This window comes from Molothrus aeneus, chromosome 29 (assembly GCF_037042795.1).
Source record: "Molothrus aeneus isolate 106 chromosome 29, BPBGC_Maene_1.0, whole genome shotgun sequence".
NCBI classification, from domain to species: domain Eukaryota; kingdom Metazoa; phylum Chordata; class Aves; order Passeriformes; family Icteridae; genus Molothrus; species Molothrus aeneus.
In genome coordinates, this window is record NC_089674.1 from 1,170,065 (window position 1) to 1,189,389 (window position 19,325).

General features: G+C 52.5%; 2 protein-coding genes across 2 annotated transcripts; both read right to left on the bottom strand.

Annotated features, from left to right (window-relative positions):
• Positions 1-626: 626 nt before the first annotated feature.
• On the bottom strand, positions 627-13,244 carry LOC136567745 (PH and SEC7 domain-containing protein 4-like). The gene is made up of 12 exons (XM_066567452.1): positions 13,114-13,244; positions 12,399-12,482; positions 11,531-11,611; positions 10,657-10,769; positions 9,520-9,578; positions 8,472-8,561; positions 7,189-7,232; positions 6,626-6,783; positions 4,995-5,199; positions 3,334-3,478; positions 2,490-2,627; positions 627-1,648 (listed from the first exon to the last, which is right to left on the bottom strand). The coding sequence occupies exons 5-12, from the start codon at positions 9,547-9,549 to the stop codon at positions 1,370-1,372; spliced, it is 1,089 nt and encodes a 362-aa protein (XP_066423549.1). The 5' UTR covers positions 9,550-9,578; positions 10,657-10,769; positions 11,531-11,611; positions 12,399-12,482; positions 13,114-13,244; the 3' UTR covers positions 627-1,369.
• A 1,169-nt stretch (positions 13,245-14,413) lies between these two features.
• LOC136567563 (uncharacterized) lies at positions 14,414-17,671 on the bottom strand. The gene is made up of 3 exons (XM_066567208.1): positions 15,100-17,671; positions 14,652-14,995; positions 14,414-14,578 (listed from the first exon to the last, which is right to left on the bottom strand). Exons 1-3 carry the CDS (start codon positions 17,669-17,671, stop codon positions 14,414-14,416), a joined length of 3,081 nt encoding a protein of 1,026 aa, XP_066423305.1.
• Between the last annotated feature and the right edge of the window lie 1,654 nt (positions 17,672-19,325).

The window sequence follows — 19,325 nt, forward strand, 5'->3', positions numbered from 1 at the left end:
CGGGGGATTTGGGATCGGGGAGTTTGGGGTCCAAGAGTTTGGGATCGAGGAATTTGGACCCAGGAGTTTGGGGTCCAGGAATTTTGGGATTGGGGAGTTTGGATCGGGGAATTTGGGATCAAAGAGTTTGGGATCCCAAGAGTTTGGGATCTGGGAATTTGGGATTGGGGAATTTGGGATCCCAAGATTTTGGGATCTGGGAATTTAGGGTCCAGGAATTTTGGGTTTCAGGAGTTTGGGATCAAAGAGTTTGGGATTGGGGAATTTGGGATCTGGGAATTTGGGATCCAGGAGTTTGGTGGGGTCAGGGAATTTGGGATGGGGGAATTTGGGACCCCAAGATTTTGGGGTCCAAATGTTTGGGATCCAGGGCTTTGGGATCCCAAGAGTTCGAGATCTAAGGAATTTGGGATCTGGGAATTTGGGATCAGGGACTTTAGGATGTGAGAACTTGGGGTCCAGGAATTTGGGATCCCGGAGTTAGTTTGGGATTTTGCGTTTTTTTGGGGGGATTTTGGGGCTCGTCACCCGCGGGAATTTGGGAGAAGCTGGAATTCCCAGAAATCCATCCCCATTTTCCCTCTCCCCAAAAATTCCTCCCTCCCCCACCCCAAAATTCTCCAAAATTCCGGAATTCTGAACCTTTATTGCACAACCACAGCGGGGGGATCTCAAATTCCCCCCCCAAAAGTCCCAAATTCCCCCCAGAATTTCCAAAATTCTGCCCCAAATTCCTTTGGGAATGGGATTTTTGGGATTGGGATTTTTTGGGAACGGGGAATTTTGGGATTTTTTGGGATTTCCCTGAGTTGTTCCCAATCCCGGGGGGAGCTCAGAGCAGGACCCCCCAAAAAAGTCTCGTACCAAGGGGGGGGGGGGGAAAGGGGACATTGGGGACAGCACTGGGGACATTGGGGTGGGGACATTGGGGGTGTCCCTGTCACAGTGGGTGGCACTTGGGGGTGTCCCTGTCACAGGGGGTGGCACTTAAAGTGTCCCTTGTCCTACGGAGGGGACACTGGGGACTGTCCCTGTCACAGGGGTGGCACTTTGGGGTGTCCCTGTCACAGGGAGGGGACATTTGGAGTGTCCTTGTCACAGGGGGTGGCACTTGGGGGTGTCCCTGTCACAGGGTCCCCACAGGGGTGTCACAGCCAGTCTGGGTGGCACTTGGGGACCATCCTGGGGACAATCCAGGTCTGTCACAGGCCAGTCCTGGGGTGGCGCTTGGGGACAGTGACACGGGTGGCCCTGCGCTCCGAGATGGGACAGTGACATTGGGGACAGTCACGGGCGGTCGTGGTGGCGCTTGGGGACAGTGACACGGGTGGCCCTGCGCTCCGAGATGGGACAGTGACATTGGGGACAGTCACGGGCGGTCGTGGTGGCGCTTGGGGACAGTGACACGGGTGGCCCTGCGCTCCGAGATGTGGCGCCGCACGCGGCCCGGGGGCGGCTCCGGCACCAGCGAGGGGCTCGAGTGGCACTTGGTGAGCGGCGCGGGGCCGTGGGGACACTCGGGGCTGTCCCCAAGGGCGCCCTCGGGGATGTCCCCGAGCTCCGCGCCGTCCCCGAGGGTGGCGCTGTCGCCGCTGTCCCCGCGCAGCCACGCCCCCAGCGCCTGCACGTAGGTGAGGCAGCGCTGGCGCTGCGGGGACAGGGGGACACGCGGGTCACGGGGTGGCACCGGGGTGGCACCATGCCATCACCCCCCGTGTCACCTGAATGGCACCGGGGTGGCACCTCCCAGTGTCACCGGGTCACCCCCCCCCCACCTCCTCCTGGTCACCGTGTCACTCCCTGGTGTCCCCAGTGTCCCCACTGTTCCCATTGTCCTCGATCCAGTGTCCCCAAAGGTCCCCATTGCCCCCAATGTCCCAGCGCCCCGAAATGTCCCCAGTGTCCCAAAGGTCCCCATTGTCCTCAATGTCCCCAATCCCTCAATGTCCCCACTGTCACCATTGCCCCCATTCTCCTCAATGTCCCCCAATGTCCCCTATGTCCCCATTGTCCTCATTGCCCCCATTCCCCCCAGTGTCCCTGTGCCACCCCAATGTCCACAATATCCCCATTGTCGCAATGTCCCCTGGTGTTCCCATTGCCCCCATTGCCCCCATTGTCCCAATATCCCCAATGTCCCCAATGTCCCCATTGCCCCCAATGTTCCCACTGTCCCCGGTCCCTCAATGTCCCCTATGTCCCCATTGTGCTCATTGCCCCCATTCCCCCGTGTCCCTGTGCCACCCCAATGTCCCCATGCCCCCTGGTGTTCCCAATGTCCCCATTGCTCCCACTGCCCCCATTGCCCCCACTGTCCCCAATGTCCCCAGTGCCCCCAGTGTCCCCATTGCCCCCAGTGTCCCCATTGTCCCCATTGTCCCCATTCCCCCCAGTGTCCCTGTGCCACCCCAATGTCCCCAATGTCCCCATTGTCGCAATGTCCCCATTGTCCCCATTGTCCCCAGTGTCCCCATTGTCCCCACTGTCACCTCGTGGCGCAGGAAGTCCCCGTGTGCCCGGTGCTCCTCCTGCTCCCGTCCCCGTCCCTCGGGCAGGAGCCGCTGGTGCTCCAGGAGCTGGCACGTCACTGTCCCCAACCAGCGGCGCAGCTGGCACTGCTGCTGCTCCTGGGGACACCAATGGGGACATTGGGGACATCGGGGTCACTGTCCCCAACCAGCGGCGCAGCTGGCACTGCTGCTGCTCCTGGGGACATTGGGGACATCATTGGGGACATTGGGGTCACTGTCCCCAGCCAGTGCTGCAGGTGGCCCTGGGGACTTTGGGGACATCATTGGGGACATTGGGGACCTGGGGGTGACAAAGGGACATTGGGGTGGCATAGCCCGAATTTGGGGTTTTTGGGGCATTTGAGGTATTTGGGGTTCCTATGGGATTTGGGGTTCCTGTGGGACATTTCTATGGGATTTTTGGGATATTTTTGGGGTTTTTAGGATATTGTTTCTCACCAGGGGCAGCAGCTGGAGGCCAAGGGCAGGATGGGACATTTCTGTGGGATTTTTTGGGTGGTTTTTGGGGTTTTTAGGATATTGTTTCTCACCAGGGGCAGCAGCTGGGCGCCGAGGGCAGGATGGGACATTTCTATGGGATTTTGGGGTGTTTTTGGGGTGTTTTTGGGGTGTTTCTCACCGGGGTGCAGCGGCTGGGCGCCGAGGGCAGGATGGGACATTTCTATGGGATTTTTGGGATATTTTTTGGGGTTTTTAGGATATTGTTTCTCACCGGGGTGCAGCGGCTGGGCGCCGAGGGCAGGATGGGACATTTCTATGGGATTTTTGGGGTTTTTGGGGTGGTTTTTGGGGTGTTTCTCACCGGGGTGCAGCGGCTGGGCGCCGAGGGCAGGATGGGTCTCACGAAGCGGCGCCGGGACCCCACGGCCGCGGGGAACGGGGGGGACGAGCAGAGGGCGGCGGCCGCGTTGATCCCAAACACCCACTGGGACAGCTCCAGGGCGCTCCTGCGACGTCACGGTGACGTCATCGTGACGTCATCGATGACGTCACGCCCACACGAACGCTCCCCAAGTCCCCAATATCGCGAAACCCTCAAACATCCCCAATAATGTAAAAAAAAAACCAAACCCCAAATAGCCCCCCAAAAAAACCCCACAGATATCCCAAATATTGCAAAAACTCCCAATGGCCCAAAAATGTCCCCAAAAAAACGCCGCAAAAATTATCCAGAAAATACCCCCCCAAACAGACCCCGAATAACCCAAAAAATCCCCCAAAACCCGCAGATGTCCCGGATACTGCAAAAACCCCAAATAACCCTGAGTGACCCCAAATATCGCAAAAAATTCCCCCCCCCCCAAAATACACCCAAAAATAGCCCCAAAAGACCCCAAAATTACCACAAAAATACTCCTAAAATCCCCCCAAATCCCCCAAAACATACCCCAAAACCATGCCCCAAAAATGCCCCACAAATATCAAAAAAAAACCCCAAATATACCCCAAAAATACCCCCCAAAGTACTCCCCAAAATACCCCAAAATTACCTTTAAAATATCCCAAAATCACCCTCCCAAATACCCCAAGATTACCCTCAAAATATCCCAAAATTACCCCCCAAAATAGCCCAAAATTACCCCTAAAATACCCCGAAAATATCCCAAATATTTTTTTTTTAGGATTTGTGATTTTTTAGGATTTGTGGGATTTTTTTTTTCATGGCTTTTTCAGGCTTTTTTATGCTTTCTGAGCCATTTAGCCTTTTGGGATTTTTCTGGATTTGGGATTTTTTTTTTTTAGGACTTCGGATTTTTTTAGCATTTAGGCTTTCTTTAGAATTTGGGATTCTTTTTAGGATTTGAATTTTTTTTCCGTATTTGGGTTTGTTTTTTTTTATTTTTATTGGGGATTTTTTCCATATTTGGGGTGTTTTTTTCCATATTTGGGGTTTTTTCCATATTTGGGGGTGGGGGTTTCCATATTTGGGAGGTTTTTTCCATATTTGGGGTTTTTTCCCATATTTGGGTTTTTTTCCCATATTTGGGTTTTTTTTCCATATTTGGGATTTTTCCCATATTTGGGATTTTTCCCATATTTGGGGCTTTTTCAAGAATCGGGATTTTTCCCAAACTTGTCATTTTTTTAGGATTTCGCATTTTTTCAGGATTCTACATTTTTTTGTAGAATTTTTTCCTAAAAATATTGGGGTTTTTTTTAGGATTTTTGGCCTATTTTGGGGGGATTTTAAGAGATTTTTGGGGCGATTTTTTTTAGGATTTTTAAAGGAATTTTTAGGGTTTTTCGGGGGGGGGGGTATTTTTTTTATGGATTTTTTTTTTTAGGAATTTTTAGGATATTTTTTAGCATTTCGGCTTTTTTTTTTTTTAACCCTTTCCGAGCCATTTTATCCTTACGGGATTTTTTTTCCCAGCTTCACCATTTTTCGCCATATATGTAAATTTTTTTTTTTTTAGGACTTCCTCCTTTTTAGCGTTTTTAGGGTTTATTTTTGTCCCTTACTGCGCCTGGCAGAGGAACTCCCGGCGGTCCCCGGTGCGCAGCAGGAACACGTTGGGGCGTTTGGTGTATTTGGGGTGCGGCTGGGCCAGGGCGTGGGGCAGCCCCAGAAACTCCTCGGGGCCCTCGGGGGGGTCCCTCTGCAGCACCAGGAGGGGCCCCCGCAGCTCGGCCCCGAAACGCTTCCAGCCCCGCCGGCCCCACGGAGCTGCGGGGAAACCCCAAAATTGTCATTAAACCCTAAAACACCCCAAGAGAAATCCCATTGAATTCTCCTCCAAATCCCATTGAAATCCCACAAATCCAGCCCAGATCCCATTAAATTACCACAAAATCCCATTAAATTACCACAAAATCCCATTAAATTACCACAAAATCCCATTGAATTCCCCATAAATCCAGCCCAGATCCCATTAAATTACCACAAAATCCCATTAAATTACCACAAAATCCCATTAAATTCTCCTCCAAATCCCATTAAATTCTCCTCCAAATCCCATTGAATTCCCATAAATCCAGCCCAGATCTCATTAAATTACCACAAAATCCCATTAAATTACCACAAAATCCCATTGAATTCCCCATAAATCCAGCCCAGATCCCATTAAATTACCACAAAATCCCATTAAATTCTCCTCCAAATCCCATTAAATTCTCCTCCAAATCCCATTGAATTCCCATAAATCCAGCCAAATCCCATTAAATTTCACCCCAAGCCAGCCCCGCCGGCCCCACGGAGCTGCGGGGAAACCCCAAAATTGTCATTAAACCCTAAAACACCCCAAGCGAAATCCCGTTAAATTCCCCTCCAAATCCCATGAAATTCCCACAAATCCAGCCCAGATCCCATTAAACTACCACAAAATCCCATTAAATTACCACAAAACCCCATTAAATTACCACAAAATCCCATTAAATTACCACAAAATCCCATTGAATTCTCCTCCAAATCCCATTGAATTCCCATAAATCCAGCCCAGATCTCATTAAATTACCACAAAATCCCATTAAATTCCCCTCCCAATCCCATTGAATTCCCATAAATCCAGCCCAAATCCCATTAAATTACCACAAAATCCCATTAAATTTCACCCCAAGCCAGCCCCGCCGGCCCCACGGAGCTGTGGTGGGGGGGAAAAACCCCGAAATTATTAAATTCTAAAATATTCCCAATAAAATCCCATTGAATCCACCCCAAATCCCATTAAACTCCCACAAGTCCAGCCCCAGTCCCATTAAATTCCCCCCGGATCCCATTAAATTCCTACAAAATTCCATTTAAATTCCCCCAAACCCACCCGGAACCAGCCCTAAAATACCCCCAACAGAATCCCATTAAATTCCCACAAAAATCCCATTAACTCCACCCCAAATCCCCTAAAATTCCCCCAAATCCCATTAAATTTCCCCCGAATCCCATTAAATTCCCACAAAATCCCCCAAATCCCATTAAATTCCCACAAAAATCCCATTAACTCCACCCCAAATCCCAATAAATTCCCCCCGAATCCCATTAAATTTCCACAAAATCCCCCAAATCCAGCCCAAATCCCATTAAATTCCCACAAATCCCCCCCAAATCCCCTAAATTCCCCAAATCCCATTAAATTCCCCCAAATCCACCCCACACTGACCCTTTTTGCCGTCGCTCTCTGCCAGGACCTTCCTGGCCAGGACCCCCCTGCGGGCGGGGCCGGAGCCCCCCAGGAGTTCTGGGGGAATTTCGGGATTTGGGAATTTTGGGGCTTTTTTGGCCTTTTGGGAATCGGCCCCGGGCTCGTCCTCGTCGTCCCTGTGGAAATCCCAAGGAGATCCCATTAAACTGGCGGGGAAAATCCCAGAAAACCCCAAAACGCCGAAAAAACCCCAACCCACATCTCACAAAAATCCCAGAAAACCCCATAAGTTCGTCATCAAAAATCCCATAAAATCTGACTCGAATCCCACAGAAATCCCACAAAAATCCCACAAAAATCCCATAAAATCGGTGGTGAAATTGCAGAAAATCCCACAAAACCCAACCCAAACCCCTTAAAACCCAACCAAAATCCCATTCATTCAACACGCAAATCCCATAAAATCCAGCCCAAAATCCAACCCCAAACCCCATAAATTCCAACCCAAATCCCCCAAAATCCCATAAAATCCAACCCAAATCCCATAAATTCCCCCAAAATCCCCCAAATTCCCCTCTCACGTTGCCCACTCCAGTTTCCGGCTGCGGATGGATCCGTACAGAGCCTGAGGGGAAAATTGGGATTTTTTTAGGGTTTTTTAAGGTTTTTGGGATTTTTTTGGGGGGGATTTTTTTTGGGATATTTTTTCAGATTTTTCTGGAATTTTTTCTGATTTTTTTTAGGATTTTTTGGGATTTTTTAAAGATTTTTTGGGGGAATTTTGTAGGACTTTTTTGGGATTTTTTTTTCCCCATTGTGGGGGATTTTGTGGGTCCTTTTTAAGGATTTTTTTGGGGGATTTTTTGGGAATTTTTTAAAGGGTTTTTTAGGAATTTGTTTTTTAATTTTTGGGGGGATTTTTTAGGATTTTCTATCTTTATTTTTTAGGATTTTTTTAGGATTTTTTGTAGCATTTCGGGGGGATTTTTTTTTGGGATATTTTTCGGGTATTTTTTCAGATTTTTTTAGGATTTTCTGAGGGGATTTTTTTTAGGATTTTTGGGCTATTTTGGGGGGATTTTTAAAGAATTTTTGGGGGGATTTTTAAAGGATTTTTTGGGGGGATTTTGTCTAGGATTTTTTTAGGAATTTTTAGGATATTTTTGGGGTTTTTTGGGGGGGGTTTTTTTAGGATTTTTTAAGGAATTTGTGGGATTTTTGGAGGGTTTTTGGGGGGATTTTTTTAGGATTTTTAAAGGGTTTTTTGGGGGTATTTTTAAGGATTTTTTTAGGAATTTTTAGGATATTTTTGGGTTTTTGGGGGGGATTTTTTTAGGATTTTTTAAGGAATTTTTAGAGTTTTTTGGGGGGTATTTTTTAGGATTTTTTTAGGAATTTTTAGGATATTTTTGGGGTTTTTTGGGGGGATTTTTTTAGGAATTTTTAGGGTTTTTTGGGGGGATTTTTTTTAGGATTTTTTAAGGAATTTGTAGGATTTTTGGGGGGATTTTTTTAGGATTTTTTAAGGAATTTGTAGGATTTTTGGAGGGTTTTTGGGGGGATTTTTTTAGGATTTTTAAAGGAATTTTTAGGATATTTTTGGGGTTTCTTGGGGGATTTTTTTAGGATTTTTTAAGGATTTTTTAGGGTTTTTTGGGGGGTATTTTTTAGGATTTTTTTAGGAATTTTTAGGATATTTTTGGGGTTTTTTGGGGGGATTTTTTTTAGGATTTTTTAAGGAATTTGTAGGATTTTTGGGGGGATTTTTTTAGGATTTTTAAAGGGTTTTTTGGGGGGTATTTTTAAGGATTTTTTTAGGATATTTTAGGAAATTTTTGAGGTTTTTTGGGGGGTTTTGGGGTACCTTGAGCTGCTCCCGGGGGAAGTCCTGCCCGTCCATCATCCCGCTCAGGTTGGTCACGAACTCAGAGCTGCTCATGGCCCGGCCCAGGCGCTGCGGGACGGGGGCAAAGTCACCCCAAAAACGGGAAAAATCCCAAAACCGACCCCAAATCTGCCCCTAAACCGCCCCTAAATGCTCCAAAACCACCCCAAAAATGTAAAAAAAAAAACAAACAACCCTGAATTTGCCCCAAAGCTGCCCCAAATCCGCAACCCAAATTGGCCCCAAAATCAGCACAAAAATAGGGGAAAAACCCAAAAGGGAACCCCAGGGATGATTCGCCCCAAACCCGACCCAAATCTGCCCCAAATCAGCCCCCAAACTGCTCAGAAATCACCCTAAAAATGGGGGAAAACCCCAAAAGGGAACCCCGGGGATGTTTCACCCCAAATCTGCCCCAAAATGGCCCCCAAACTGCCCCAAAATTACCCCAAAAAGGGGGAAAACCCCAAAAGGGAACCCCGGGGATGATTCACCCCAAATCCACCCCAAATCGGCCCCAAAATCCCAAATCCACCTGAAAAAGCCCAAATCGGCCCCCAAAACCCCAAATCTGCCCCAAAATCCTAAAACCACCCCAAATCCATCCCCAACCCGCCCCAAACCCCAAAACCCCAAAAACCCCCAAACCCCAAAATCCCTTTGTCCCTTTTTGTGGTCTGGGGCTCACTTTGGGATTTAGGATGATTTGGGATTTTTCTGGGTTTGGGGGTTTTTAAATTTTTTTTTGGGCAGGGGATATTTCAGGGGATTGGGGTATTTGAGGTTTTAGGGGGTTTTTTGGGGTTTTTTTTGGGTTTTTTTCTTTTTGAGGTTTTTTTGGGGTTTTTGGGGGTTTTTTGGGGGGGGGTTGGGGTTTTCGGGGGTTTTTTGGGGGTTTTTGGGGGGTTTTTTTGGGGGGTTTTTGGGGTTTTTTGGGGGGGTTTTTTTGGGGTTTTTGGGGTTTTTTTGGGGGGTTTTTTGGGGTTTTTTGGGGGTTTTTTGGGGGTTTTTTTTTGGGGTGCCTCACCTGGCCGTGCAGGTCGGTGTTGAGCAGCATCAGGGCGCAGGTGAGGGTGTGAACGGAGTCTGGGGGGATTTGGGGTCTCAGGGGACCCCAAATCCCCTAAAGGGTTGGATTTGGGGTGTTTAGGGTTGGTTTTGGGGTGGATTTGGGGTGTTTAGGGTTGGTTTGGGGTGGATTTGGGGTCTCACCCAGCAGAAGGAAAAGCCCTGGGGTTGCAGCGGGGATTTGGGGTGGGTTTGGGGTATTTAGGGTCGGGTTTAGGGTATTTAGGCTTCGTTTTAGGGTCTCACCAGCCGAGGGAAAGGTGCCAGGTTTGCAGCAGGGATTTGGGGTCAGTTTAGGGTCAGTTTTAGGGTATTTAGGGTCGGTTTTGGGGTGGTTTTAGCTCTCGCCAGCAGAAGGAAAAGCCCCGGGGTTGCAGCGCAGGTTTGGGGTGGATTTGGGGTATTTAGGGTCGGGTTTAGGGTGGATTTGGGGTCTCACCAGCCGAGGGAAACACCCCGGGGTTGCAGCAGGGATTTGGGGTCAGTTTTAGGGTATTTAGGGTGGGTTTAGGGTGGATTTGGGGTCTCGCCAGCAGAAGGAAAGGCGCCGGGGTTGCAGCAGGGATTTGGGGTCGGTTTGAGGGTATTTAGGGTCAGTTTTGGGGTGGTTTTAGCTCTCGCCAGCAGAAGGAAAAGCCCCGGGGTTGCAGTGCAGGTTTGGGGTCGGTTTAGGGTATTTAGGGTCGGGTTTAGGGTGGATTTGGGGTCTCACCAGCCGAGGGAAAGGCGCCGGGTTTGCAGCAGGGATTTGGGGTGGGTTTGGGGTATTTAGGGTGGGTTTTGGGGTGGTTTTGGGGTGGTTTTGGGGTGGTTTTAGCTCTCACCAGCCAAGGGAAAGCCCCGGGGTTGCAGCAGGGATTTGGGGTCAGTTTTAGGGTATTTAGGGTCGGGTTTAGGGTATTTAGGGTCAGTTTTGGGGTCTCACCAGCAGAAGGAAAAGCCCCGGGGTTGCAGCAGGGATTTGGGGTGGTTTTGGGGTGGTTTTGGGGTGGTTTTGGCTCTCACCAGCCGAGGGAAAAGCCCCGGGGTTGCAGCAGGGATTTGGGGTGGGTTTGGGGTGGTTTTGGGGTGGTTTTGGGGTGGTTTTGGCTCTCACCAGCCGAGGGAAACACCCCAGGGTTGCAGCGGTGGAAGCGCCTCGAGAAGTGGCTCAGGACTCGCTCGCGCTCCTGGGTCTCCCCCGAGAGCACCAGGGCCCGCAGGAACTGCCTGGAACACCCCAAAACCACCAAAACACCCCCAAAGTGACCCCAAAACACCCCCAAAGTGACCCCAAAAAGTGACCCCAAACCCCTCCCCAAAACCAGCCTGAAACAGCCCAAACCCACCTGAAATACCCCAAAAACCCACCCCAAATTCCGTCAAACCAGCCCCAATTCCCTCAAAAAATCCCCCCAAAATTCCCCCAAATCCCTCTCAAAAAATCCCCCAAATTTCCCCAAAATCGTTCCAAAAATCCCCCAAATCTCAGCCCAAAAAATCCCCCCCAAAATGGCTCCAAACTCCCTCAAATTTCCTCACAAAAATCGCCAAATTCCGCCCAAAATTCCCCCAAAAAATCCTCCCCAAAACTGCCCCAAATCCATCCCAAAATTGCCCCAAAATCCCCCCCAAAAAATCTCCCAAACTCCCCCAAAATCCACCCCAAAAATCCCCCAAATTCCCCCCAAAATTCCCCCAAAAATACTCCCAAAAATTGCCCCAAATAAGCCCCAAATCATCCCAAAATTGCCCCAAAATCCCCCCCAAAAAAATCTCCCAAACTCCCCCAAAATCCACCCCAAAAATCCCCCAAATTCCCCCCAAAACAGCCCCAAATCTCTCAAAAAATCCCAAAAAATCGCCCCAAAAATCTCCCCCAAATCCCTCCCAGAAACCCCGAATTCCCCCAAAATCGTCCCCAAATCATCCCAAAAATCCCCCAAAGTCCCAAATCCCCCCAAAATTCCCAATTTTCCCCCAATTCTCACCTCAGGGCCTGCTCCAGGCTCAGCCCCTGGAACTGGAAGAGCTCCAGGTACTCCCGCGCCACCCGAGCGCTGAACTCCGAGCTGGGAGGGAAAATTTGGGACAAAAATCCTCAATTCCCACCCCAAAATCCTCAATTCCCACCCCAAAATCCTCAATTCCCACAAAAATCCCCAATGCCCCCAAAAACCCCACGATTCCCGCCAAAAAAATCCTCATTTTCCCCCCCAAAATTCACTTTTTTCCCTCAAAATCCCCATTTTTCTCCCCACTAAATCCCCATTTTCCTCCCCCCAAAATTCACATTTTCCCTCCAATTTCTCCCCCCCCCAAACCCCCATTTTTCTTCCCAAAAATCCCATTTTCCCTTCCCAAATCCCCATTTCTTCCCCCCAAAAAAATTCCCCATTTCCTCCCAAAAATTCCCTTTTTTTCCCCCCAAAATAATCCCCATTTTTCCCCCCAAAAAAATCCCTTTTTTCCCCCCAATTTCTTCCCCCAAAATCCCCATTTTTTCCCCAATTTCTTCCCCCAAAATTCAATTTTTTCACCCCAAAATTCCCTTTTTTTCCCTCAAAAAAATCCCCATTTCCCCCCCTCAAAAAATCCCCTTTTTTCCCCAATTTCTTCCCCCAAAATTCAATTTTTTCACCGCAAAATTCCCTTTTTTTCCCCAAAAAAAACCCCATTTCCCCCCCCAAAAAAAATCCCTTTTTTCCCCCAATTTCTTCCCCCAAAATCCCCATTTTTTCCCCAATTTCTTCCCCCAAAATTCAATTTTTTCACCCCAAAATTCCATTTTTTTCCCCCAAAATTCCCATTTTTCCCCCAATTTTCCCAAATTCCCGGTTTTTCCCCCCAAACTCTCACTCCTTGCGCAGGTACGAGGCCACCTGGGATTTCCTGACCCCGTCCAGGTGGAAAAGGCGCCGGGCCAGGGCCTGAGGGTCCTCCCTGGGTGGGGAAAATGGGGCAAAAAAATGAGATTTTGGGGAAAAAATAGGGGAAAATGGGAATTTTGGGGTGAAAAAATGGGAATTTCGGGGAAAATTTTGGGGTTTGGGAAGGAAAAATTGGGATTTTGGGGGAAGAAATAGGGAGGAAAATGGGAATTTTAGGGGGGGGGATTGGGGATCTTTTTGGGAAAATAAATGGGATTTTGGGGGGAAATAATGGGAATTTTGGGGGAAAAAAGGGGTTTTGGGAAAAAATAATTGGGATTCAGGGGGTAAAATGGGATTTTTTGGGGGAAAAACGGGGGTTTGGGACAAAAAAACCATGGGGTTTTGGGGAAAAATAAACAGGAATTTGGGGGGAAAAAATGGGGGGGAAAAGGGATTTTTTGGGGGGTCGGGGAAAGGATTTTGGGGCGGGAAATTTGGGGATTTTGGGGGAAAAAAATTGGGTTTTTTCGGAGGGAAATGCGGATTTTGGGGGGTCCCGGGGGGATTTGGGGTCCCCAAATTGGGGGGGACAATGGGGGAAAAGGGAGGGGGTCCCAAATGGGTCTGGGGGCTCAGATGGGGGGGGCAGGAAGGGTTTGGGGGGTCCCCAATTGGGTCTGGGGTCTCGGGGGGTTCCTCACCCGACGGGGTCCCGGTCCGGGCTGGTTTTGGGGGGCGGCTCCTCGGGGTCAGGGGGTGACCCCCCAAAAATCCCGGGGTCCTGGGGGCATTTGGGGTGGATTTGGGGGATTTTGGGGAGGTCCTGAGGGGATTTTGGGGGGTCCTGGGGGCATTTGGGGTGGATTTGGGGGATTTCTGGGGGGCTTAGGGGAGATTTGGGGGGGCTCAGAGGGGGTTTGGGGTGGATTTGGGGGATTTCTGGGGGGTCCTGAAGGGTTTTGGGGGGGTCCTGGGGGGATCTGGGGAGATTTTGGGGGATTTTTGGGGGGTCCTGAAAGGTTCTGGGGGGGCTCAGGGGGGTTTTGGGGGGGCCCCGGGGGCTTTGGGGGGGTTTAAGGGGGGTGAGGGGGTGGGGGGGGCTCTGGACCCCCCATTTTGGGGGGAAATTTGGGGTTTGGGGTCCCCATTTTGGGGGGATTTGGGGTTCCCATTTTTGGGGTGAATCTGGGCGGATTTGGGGTCTTTGGGGTCCCTCTTTTAGGGGCAAATCTGGGGGGATTTGGGGGTTTTGGGGTCTCTCTTTTTGGGGCCAGTTTGGGGGTTCTGGGGGAATTTGGGGTCCCAATTTTTGGGGTAGATTTGGGGGTTCTGGGAGGTTTTGGGGTCCCTCTTTTTGGGATAAATCTGTGAGGTTTTGGGGTCTCCCTTTTAGGGGCAAATCTGGGAGGTTTTGGGGTAAATCTGGGGGTTCTGGGAGGTTTTGGGGTCCCTCTTTTTGGGGTAAATTTGGGGGGCTTTGGGGGCTCTGGGGTCTCCCTTTTCGGGGTAAATCTGGTAGGATTTGGGGGTTTTGGGGTCTCCCTTTTTGGGGTGAATCTGGGAGGTTTTGGGCTCCCTCTTTTTGGGGTGAATCTGGGAGGTTTTGGGGTCTCCCTTTTTGGGGTAAAACTGGGGGGATTTGGGGGCTTTGGGCTCCCTCTTTTTGGGATAAATTTGGGAGGTTTTGGGGTCTTTGGGGTCCCTCTTTGAGGGGCACATTTGGGGGTTCTGGGAGGTTTTGGGGTCCCTCTTTGTGGGGTAAATCTGGGAGGTTTTGGGGTAAATCTGGGGGGATTTGGGGTCCCTCTTTTTGGGGTAAAACTGGGGGGATTTGGAGTCTCTCTTTTTGGGGCAAAACTGGGGGGATTTGGGGGTTTTGGGGTCCCTCCTTCTGGGGCAAAACTGGGGGGATTCGGGGGTTTTGGGGTCCTTCTTTTTGGGGTAAATCTGGGGGGATTTGGGGTCCCTCTTTTTGGGGTAAATCTGGGAGGTTTTGGGGTCTCACTTTCTGGGGTAAATCTGGGGGGATTTGGGGCAAATCTGGGGGGATTTGGGGTTTTTGGGGTCCCTCTTTTTGAGGCCAATTTGGGGGTTCTGGGGGGATTTGGGGTTCCTCTTTTTGGGGTAAATCTGGGAGGTTTTGGGGTCCCTCTTTTTGGGGTAAATCTGGGGGGTCCCAGGAACTGGGGGGCTCCTCCAGGGGGGTGGGGGGGTCCAGTCCCCCCCATTTTGAGTCCACCCATTTGGGAGGGTTCCCAAATTCCAGGGGTGGATCCAAGGGGTCCCCAAATTCCGGGGGGTCCCCAAATTCCAGAGGCGGATCCGGGGTGTCCCCAAATTCCAGAGGCGGATCTGGGGTGTCCCCAAATTCCGGGGTTCTGGGTGGTCCTGGGGGAGGAGAAAACACCAAGAGGGGGTCCCCAAATTCCAGGGGGTCCCCAAATTCCGGGGGGTCCCCAAATTCCAGGGGGTCCCCAAATTCCGGGGGGTCCCCAAATTCCAGGGGGTCCCCAAATTCCGGGGGGTCCCCAAATTCCAGAGGTGGATCCGGGGTGTCCCCGAATTCCGGGGTTCTGGGTGGTCCTGGGGATGGAGAAGACACCACAGGGGGGTCCCCATCAGGATTGGTGGGGACCCCCCCAGATTAACCCAACCCTCACCCCCAAATCTGGGGGGACCACACTCACCCCAGCCCGCGGTGGTGGCTGCTCCTGGGGGGTGACACCCGAGGGTGGCATCGAGGGCGGCACCGTGGGGACGCCAGGGGGGCACCCCCGGGGGCAGCGGGTGCTGGAACAGGGGGTTGGTGTGGAAATGGGGCTCCTCGTCCTCATCCAGGTCCTCCTCATCCAGGTCCTCCTCATCCAGGTCCTCCTCCAGGTTCTCCTCATCATCCACATCCTTCTCATCCAGGTCCTCCTCATCCAGGTTCTCCTTGTCTTCATCTTCATGGGAGGAGCCACCATGGTCATGGTGGTCATCATGGTCATTGTGATCATCGTGGTCTTTGTGGTCATCATGGTCTTTGTGGTCATTGTGGTCATTGAGGTCATCTAGGTCATGGTGGTCATCATGGTCCTGGTGGTCATCATGGTCTTTATGGTCATCTAGGTCATTGAGATCATGGTGGTCATGGTGGTCACTGAGGTCATGGTGGTCATCATGGTCTTTGTGGTCATGGTGGTCATGGTGGTCATCACTGTCATTATGGTCATTGAGGTCACTGAAGTCATTGTGGTCATTGAGGTCATGGTGGTCATCATGGTTATGGTGGTTATCATGGTCATCACGGTCTTTGTGGTCATCGAGGTCATTGTGGCCATCGCGGTTATCACAGTCATGGTGGTCATGGTGGTCATCATGGTCATCGTTGGCGTGGTGGTCGTCACCATCGTCGTCACCTTCCTCTCCCTCCTGGCTGAGTTTGGGGGCTTGGGGCCTGGGGGAGATGGGACCATCCATGGCCATGGGACTGGGGGAGAGCCTGGAATCCATGGGAACGTTCTCTGGAGAAATTGCTCCATCAGGGGTCACGGACCTGGGTGAGGCGGGACCATCCATGGTCACAGGCTCAGGTGAGATCCTTGAATCCACGGCCAGGTGCTCTGGAGACAAGGTCCCATCCGTGGTCATGAACTGGGGTGAGGTGATCCCATCCATGGTCATGGGCCAGGATGAGGTGTCCCCACCCATGGGCGTGTGGGAGATGCTCCCAAAGAGGAACTCAAAGTTTTGGTCCACGGGAACGGCCTGGGGTGGGATGGACTCATCCATGGACACATGCAGGACGTCCTCAAAGGTGGATGCATGGCTTTGGAGCTCCTGGGAGATGCTCCCGTCCATGGTCATGGGCGTGGGTGGGATGGATCCGTCTGTAGACACCTGGGAAACGTTCTCATCCATGGGCATGGATTTGGGTGGGATGTCCTCATCCATGGACACATGCGGGATGTCCTCAAATGTGAATTCATGGCTTTGGAGCTCCTGGAAGATGCTCCCACCCACAGTCGTGGGCTTGGGTGGGATGTCCTCATCCTTGGGCATAGAACTGGGTGGGATGGACCCATCTGTGGACAACTGGAAGCTGTTCTCCAACGTGGCGACAGATTTGGGTGGGATGTCCTCATCCTTGGCTGTGGATTTGGGTGGGATGTCCTCATCCATGGACACCTGGAAAACGTTCTCACCCATGGCCATGGGCTTGGGTGGGATGTCCTCGTCCATGCACGCCTGGAAGATCTCCTCAAACATGGATTCATGGTCTTGGAGCTCCTGAGAGAGCTCCATGGCCATGGATTTGGGTGGGACGGAACCATCTGTGGACACCTGGAAGATGTTCTCATCCATCAACATGGATTTGCATGGGATGTCCTCATCCTCGGCCATGGATTTGGGCGGGATGTCCTCATCTACAGCCGTGGGTTCGGAGGGGATGTCCTCACCCATGCACACCTGGAAGATCTCCTCAAACGCGGACTCATGGCTTTGGAGCTCCTGGGAGATGTTCCCATCCATGGTCACGGATTTGGACACCTGGAAGACGTTCTCATCCATGGCCATGGATTTGGGTGGGATGTCCTCATGTGTGGCCATGGGTTTGGGTGGGATGTCCTCATCCATGGGTTTGGGTGAGATGTCCTCATGTGTGGCCATGGGTTTGGGTGAGACGCTGTCATCCATGGGTTTGGGTGAGATGTCCTCATCCATGGATTTGGGTGAGATGTTCTCATGTGTGGCCATGGGTGTGGGTGAGATGTTCTCATCCATGAATACCTGGAAGATCTCCTCAAACGTGGATTCGTGGCTTTGGCGCTCCTGGGAGATGCTCCCAGGCCCATCCTGGTGGTGGTCCCCGGTGTCCGTCGGTCCCTCGATGGCCCCCTGGAGCTCCTGGACGCAGAGCTGGGCACGGAGCAGGCTGGCCCAGAACACGTCCGGGCCCGGGGCAGAGGTCAAGGTGGAGGTCAAGGACAGGGCCAAGGTGGGGTTTGGAGCAACGGTCAGGGTGGGGGTCAGGGTGGGGGTCAGTGCAGTGGTCAGCTCAGGGGTCACTTCAGGGCTCAGTGCAGTGCTCACTGCAGTGGTCAGTGCAGGGGTCAGCGGTGTCCGTGCGGGGGTCATTGTGGGGGTCATTGTGGGGGTCAGTGCCGTGGTCAGCGGTGTCCGTGTGGGGCTCTCGGCCCCTCCTCCCGAGAAGGCGATGGCGTCCAGCGCCGGCAGCGCCACGGGGGGGGCAGGGGGGGCCCTGGGGGGGTCCATGGGCACTGCCGGACCCTCCCTACGGCCGGAGAGGGGACAGTGGCTGTGCAGCGGCCAGAGGAGTGACCATGGGTCAGGGCCGGACCCTCCCTACGGCCGGAGAGGGGACAGTGGCTGTGCAGCGGCCAGAGGAGTGACCATGGGCGCTGCCGGACCCTCCCTACGGCCGGAGAGGGGACAGTGGCTGTGCAGCGGCCACAGGAGTGACCATGGGTCAGGGCCGGACCTCAGGCAGTGGCTGTGCAGTGGCTGGAGTGGCCGGAGGAGTGACCATGGCGTGGGGAGACCTGGGGAGAGAAGGAGAGGGGTGAGAGGGGCAGGGGGAGGGAGAGGAGGGGGAGAGAGGGATGGAGATGGAGGGGGAGAGGAGGAAGGGAGGGAAGGAGGGAGAGAGGGATGGAGGAGGAAAGGAGGGATGGGAGGAAGAGGGAGAGAGGGTTGAGGGAAGGGGGAAGGAAGGAGGAGGGAGAGTGGGAAGGAGAAAGCGAGGAGGAAAAAGGGTGGGGAGAGGGAGGGAAGGATGGAGGAAAAGGGGAGGGAGGGAAAGGGGAGGGAGGGAAGGATGGAGCAAAAAGGATTCGAGAGAGGGAGGAAGGAGAAGGGAAGGAAGGAGGGAAAGGAGAGGGAGGGAGGAAGGAGAGGAGGAGGGAGGAGAGAGGGAGGAAGGAGAGAGGGAGGGAGGAAGGAGAGGAGGAAGGAGAGGAGGAGGAAGGAGAGAGGAAGGAAGGAGAGAGGGAGGGAGGAAGGAGAGAGGGAGGGAGGAAGGAGAGAGGGAGGGAGGAAGGAAGGAGAGAGGGAGGGAGGAAGGAGAGAGGAAGAAGAGAGGGAGGGAGGAAGGAGAGAGGAAGGGAGGAAGCGCTGGGGGAGCGAGGGAGGGCGCGGAGGAGGAAGGAGGAAGGACAGCGAGGAGGGGGAGGGGCACAGCGAGGGCTCCGGGGGTCGCCCCGACCCCCCCCCGCACCTGCAGCCGCCGCCCCCCCCGCTGTCACCTCCCGCTGTCACCTCCCGCTGCCACCTCCCGCTGCCACCAGCCCGCGTCACCTCCCGGTGTCCCCGCGGGCACCCGGTGCCACCTCCCGGTGCCACCACCCGGTGCCACGGTGCCGCCCCGGTGTCCCGGTGCCGCCACCCCCCCTCTGTCACCTCCCGGTGCCACCGTCCCGCCGGTGTCCCCGCGGCCACCCCGCGTCACCGTCCCCGTGTCACCCGCGTCACCCGCGGCCGCTTCCGCCCCCGCCGGGACAGGAAACGGGGGGAGGGGACCCCAAAAATCACCCCCGAAACCCCAAAAATTCCAACCGGAAAAAACCTGCCCGGAACACACAAAAAAAACCCCAAAAAAACTACGCGGGATCTCCAAAAAAAAATCACACCCGGGACTCCCCCCAAAAAACGGGATCTCCCCCAAAAAAACGGGATACCAAAAAAAAGCCGGACCCCAAAAAATCTGGGACCCCAAAAATCCCGCTCGGGATCCCCTGAAAAACTCCCCGGGATCCCCAAAAAAAAAATCCAGGACCTCCCAAAAAAACTCCGGACCCCAAAAGATCCGAGATACTTAAAAAGCTTCGGGATGCCAAAAAAACCCAGACCCCAAAAAACTCCCGGACCCCACAAAATCTGGGACCCCAAAAATCCCACTCGGGACCCCAAA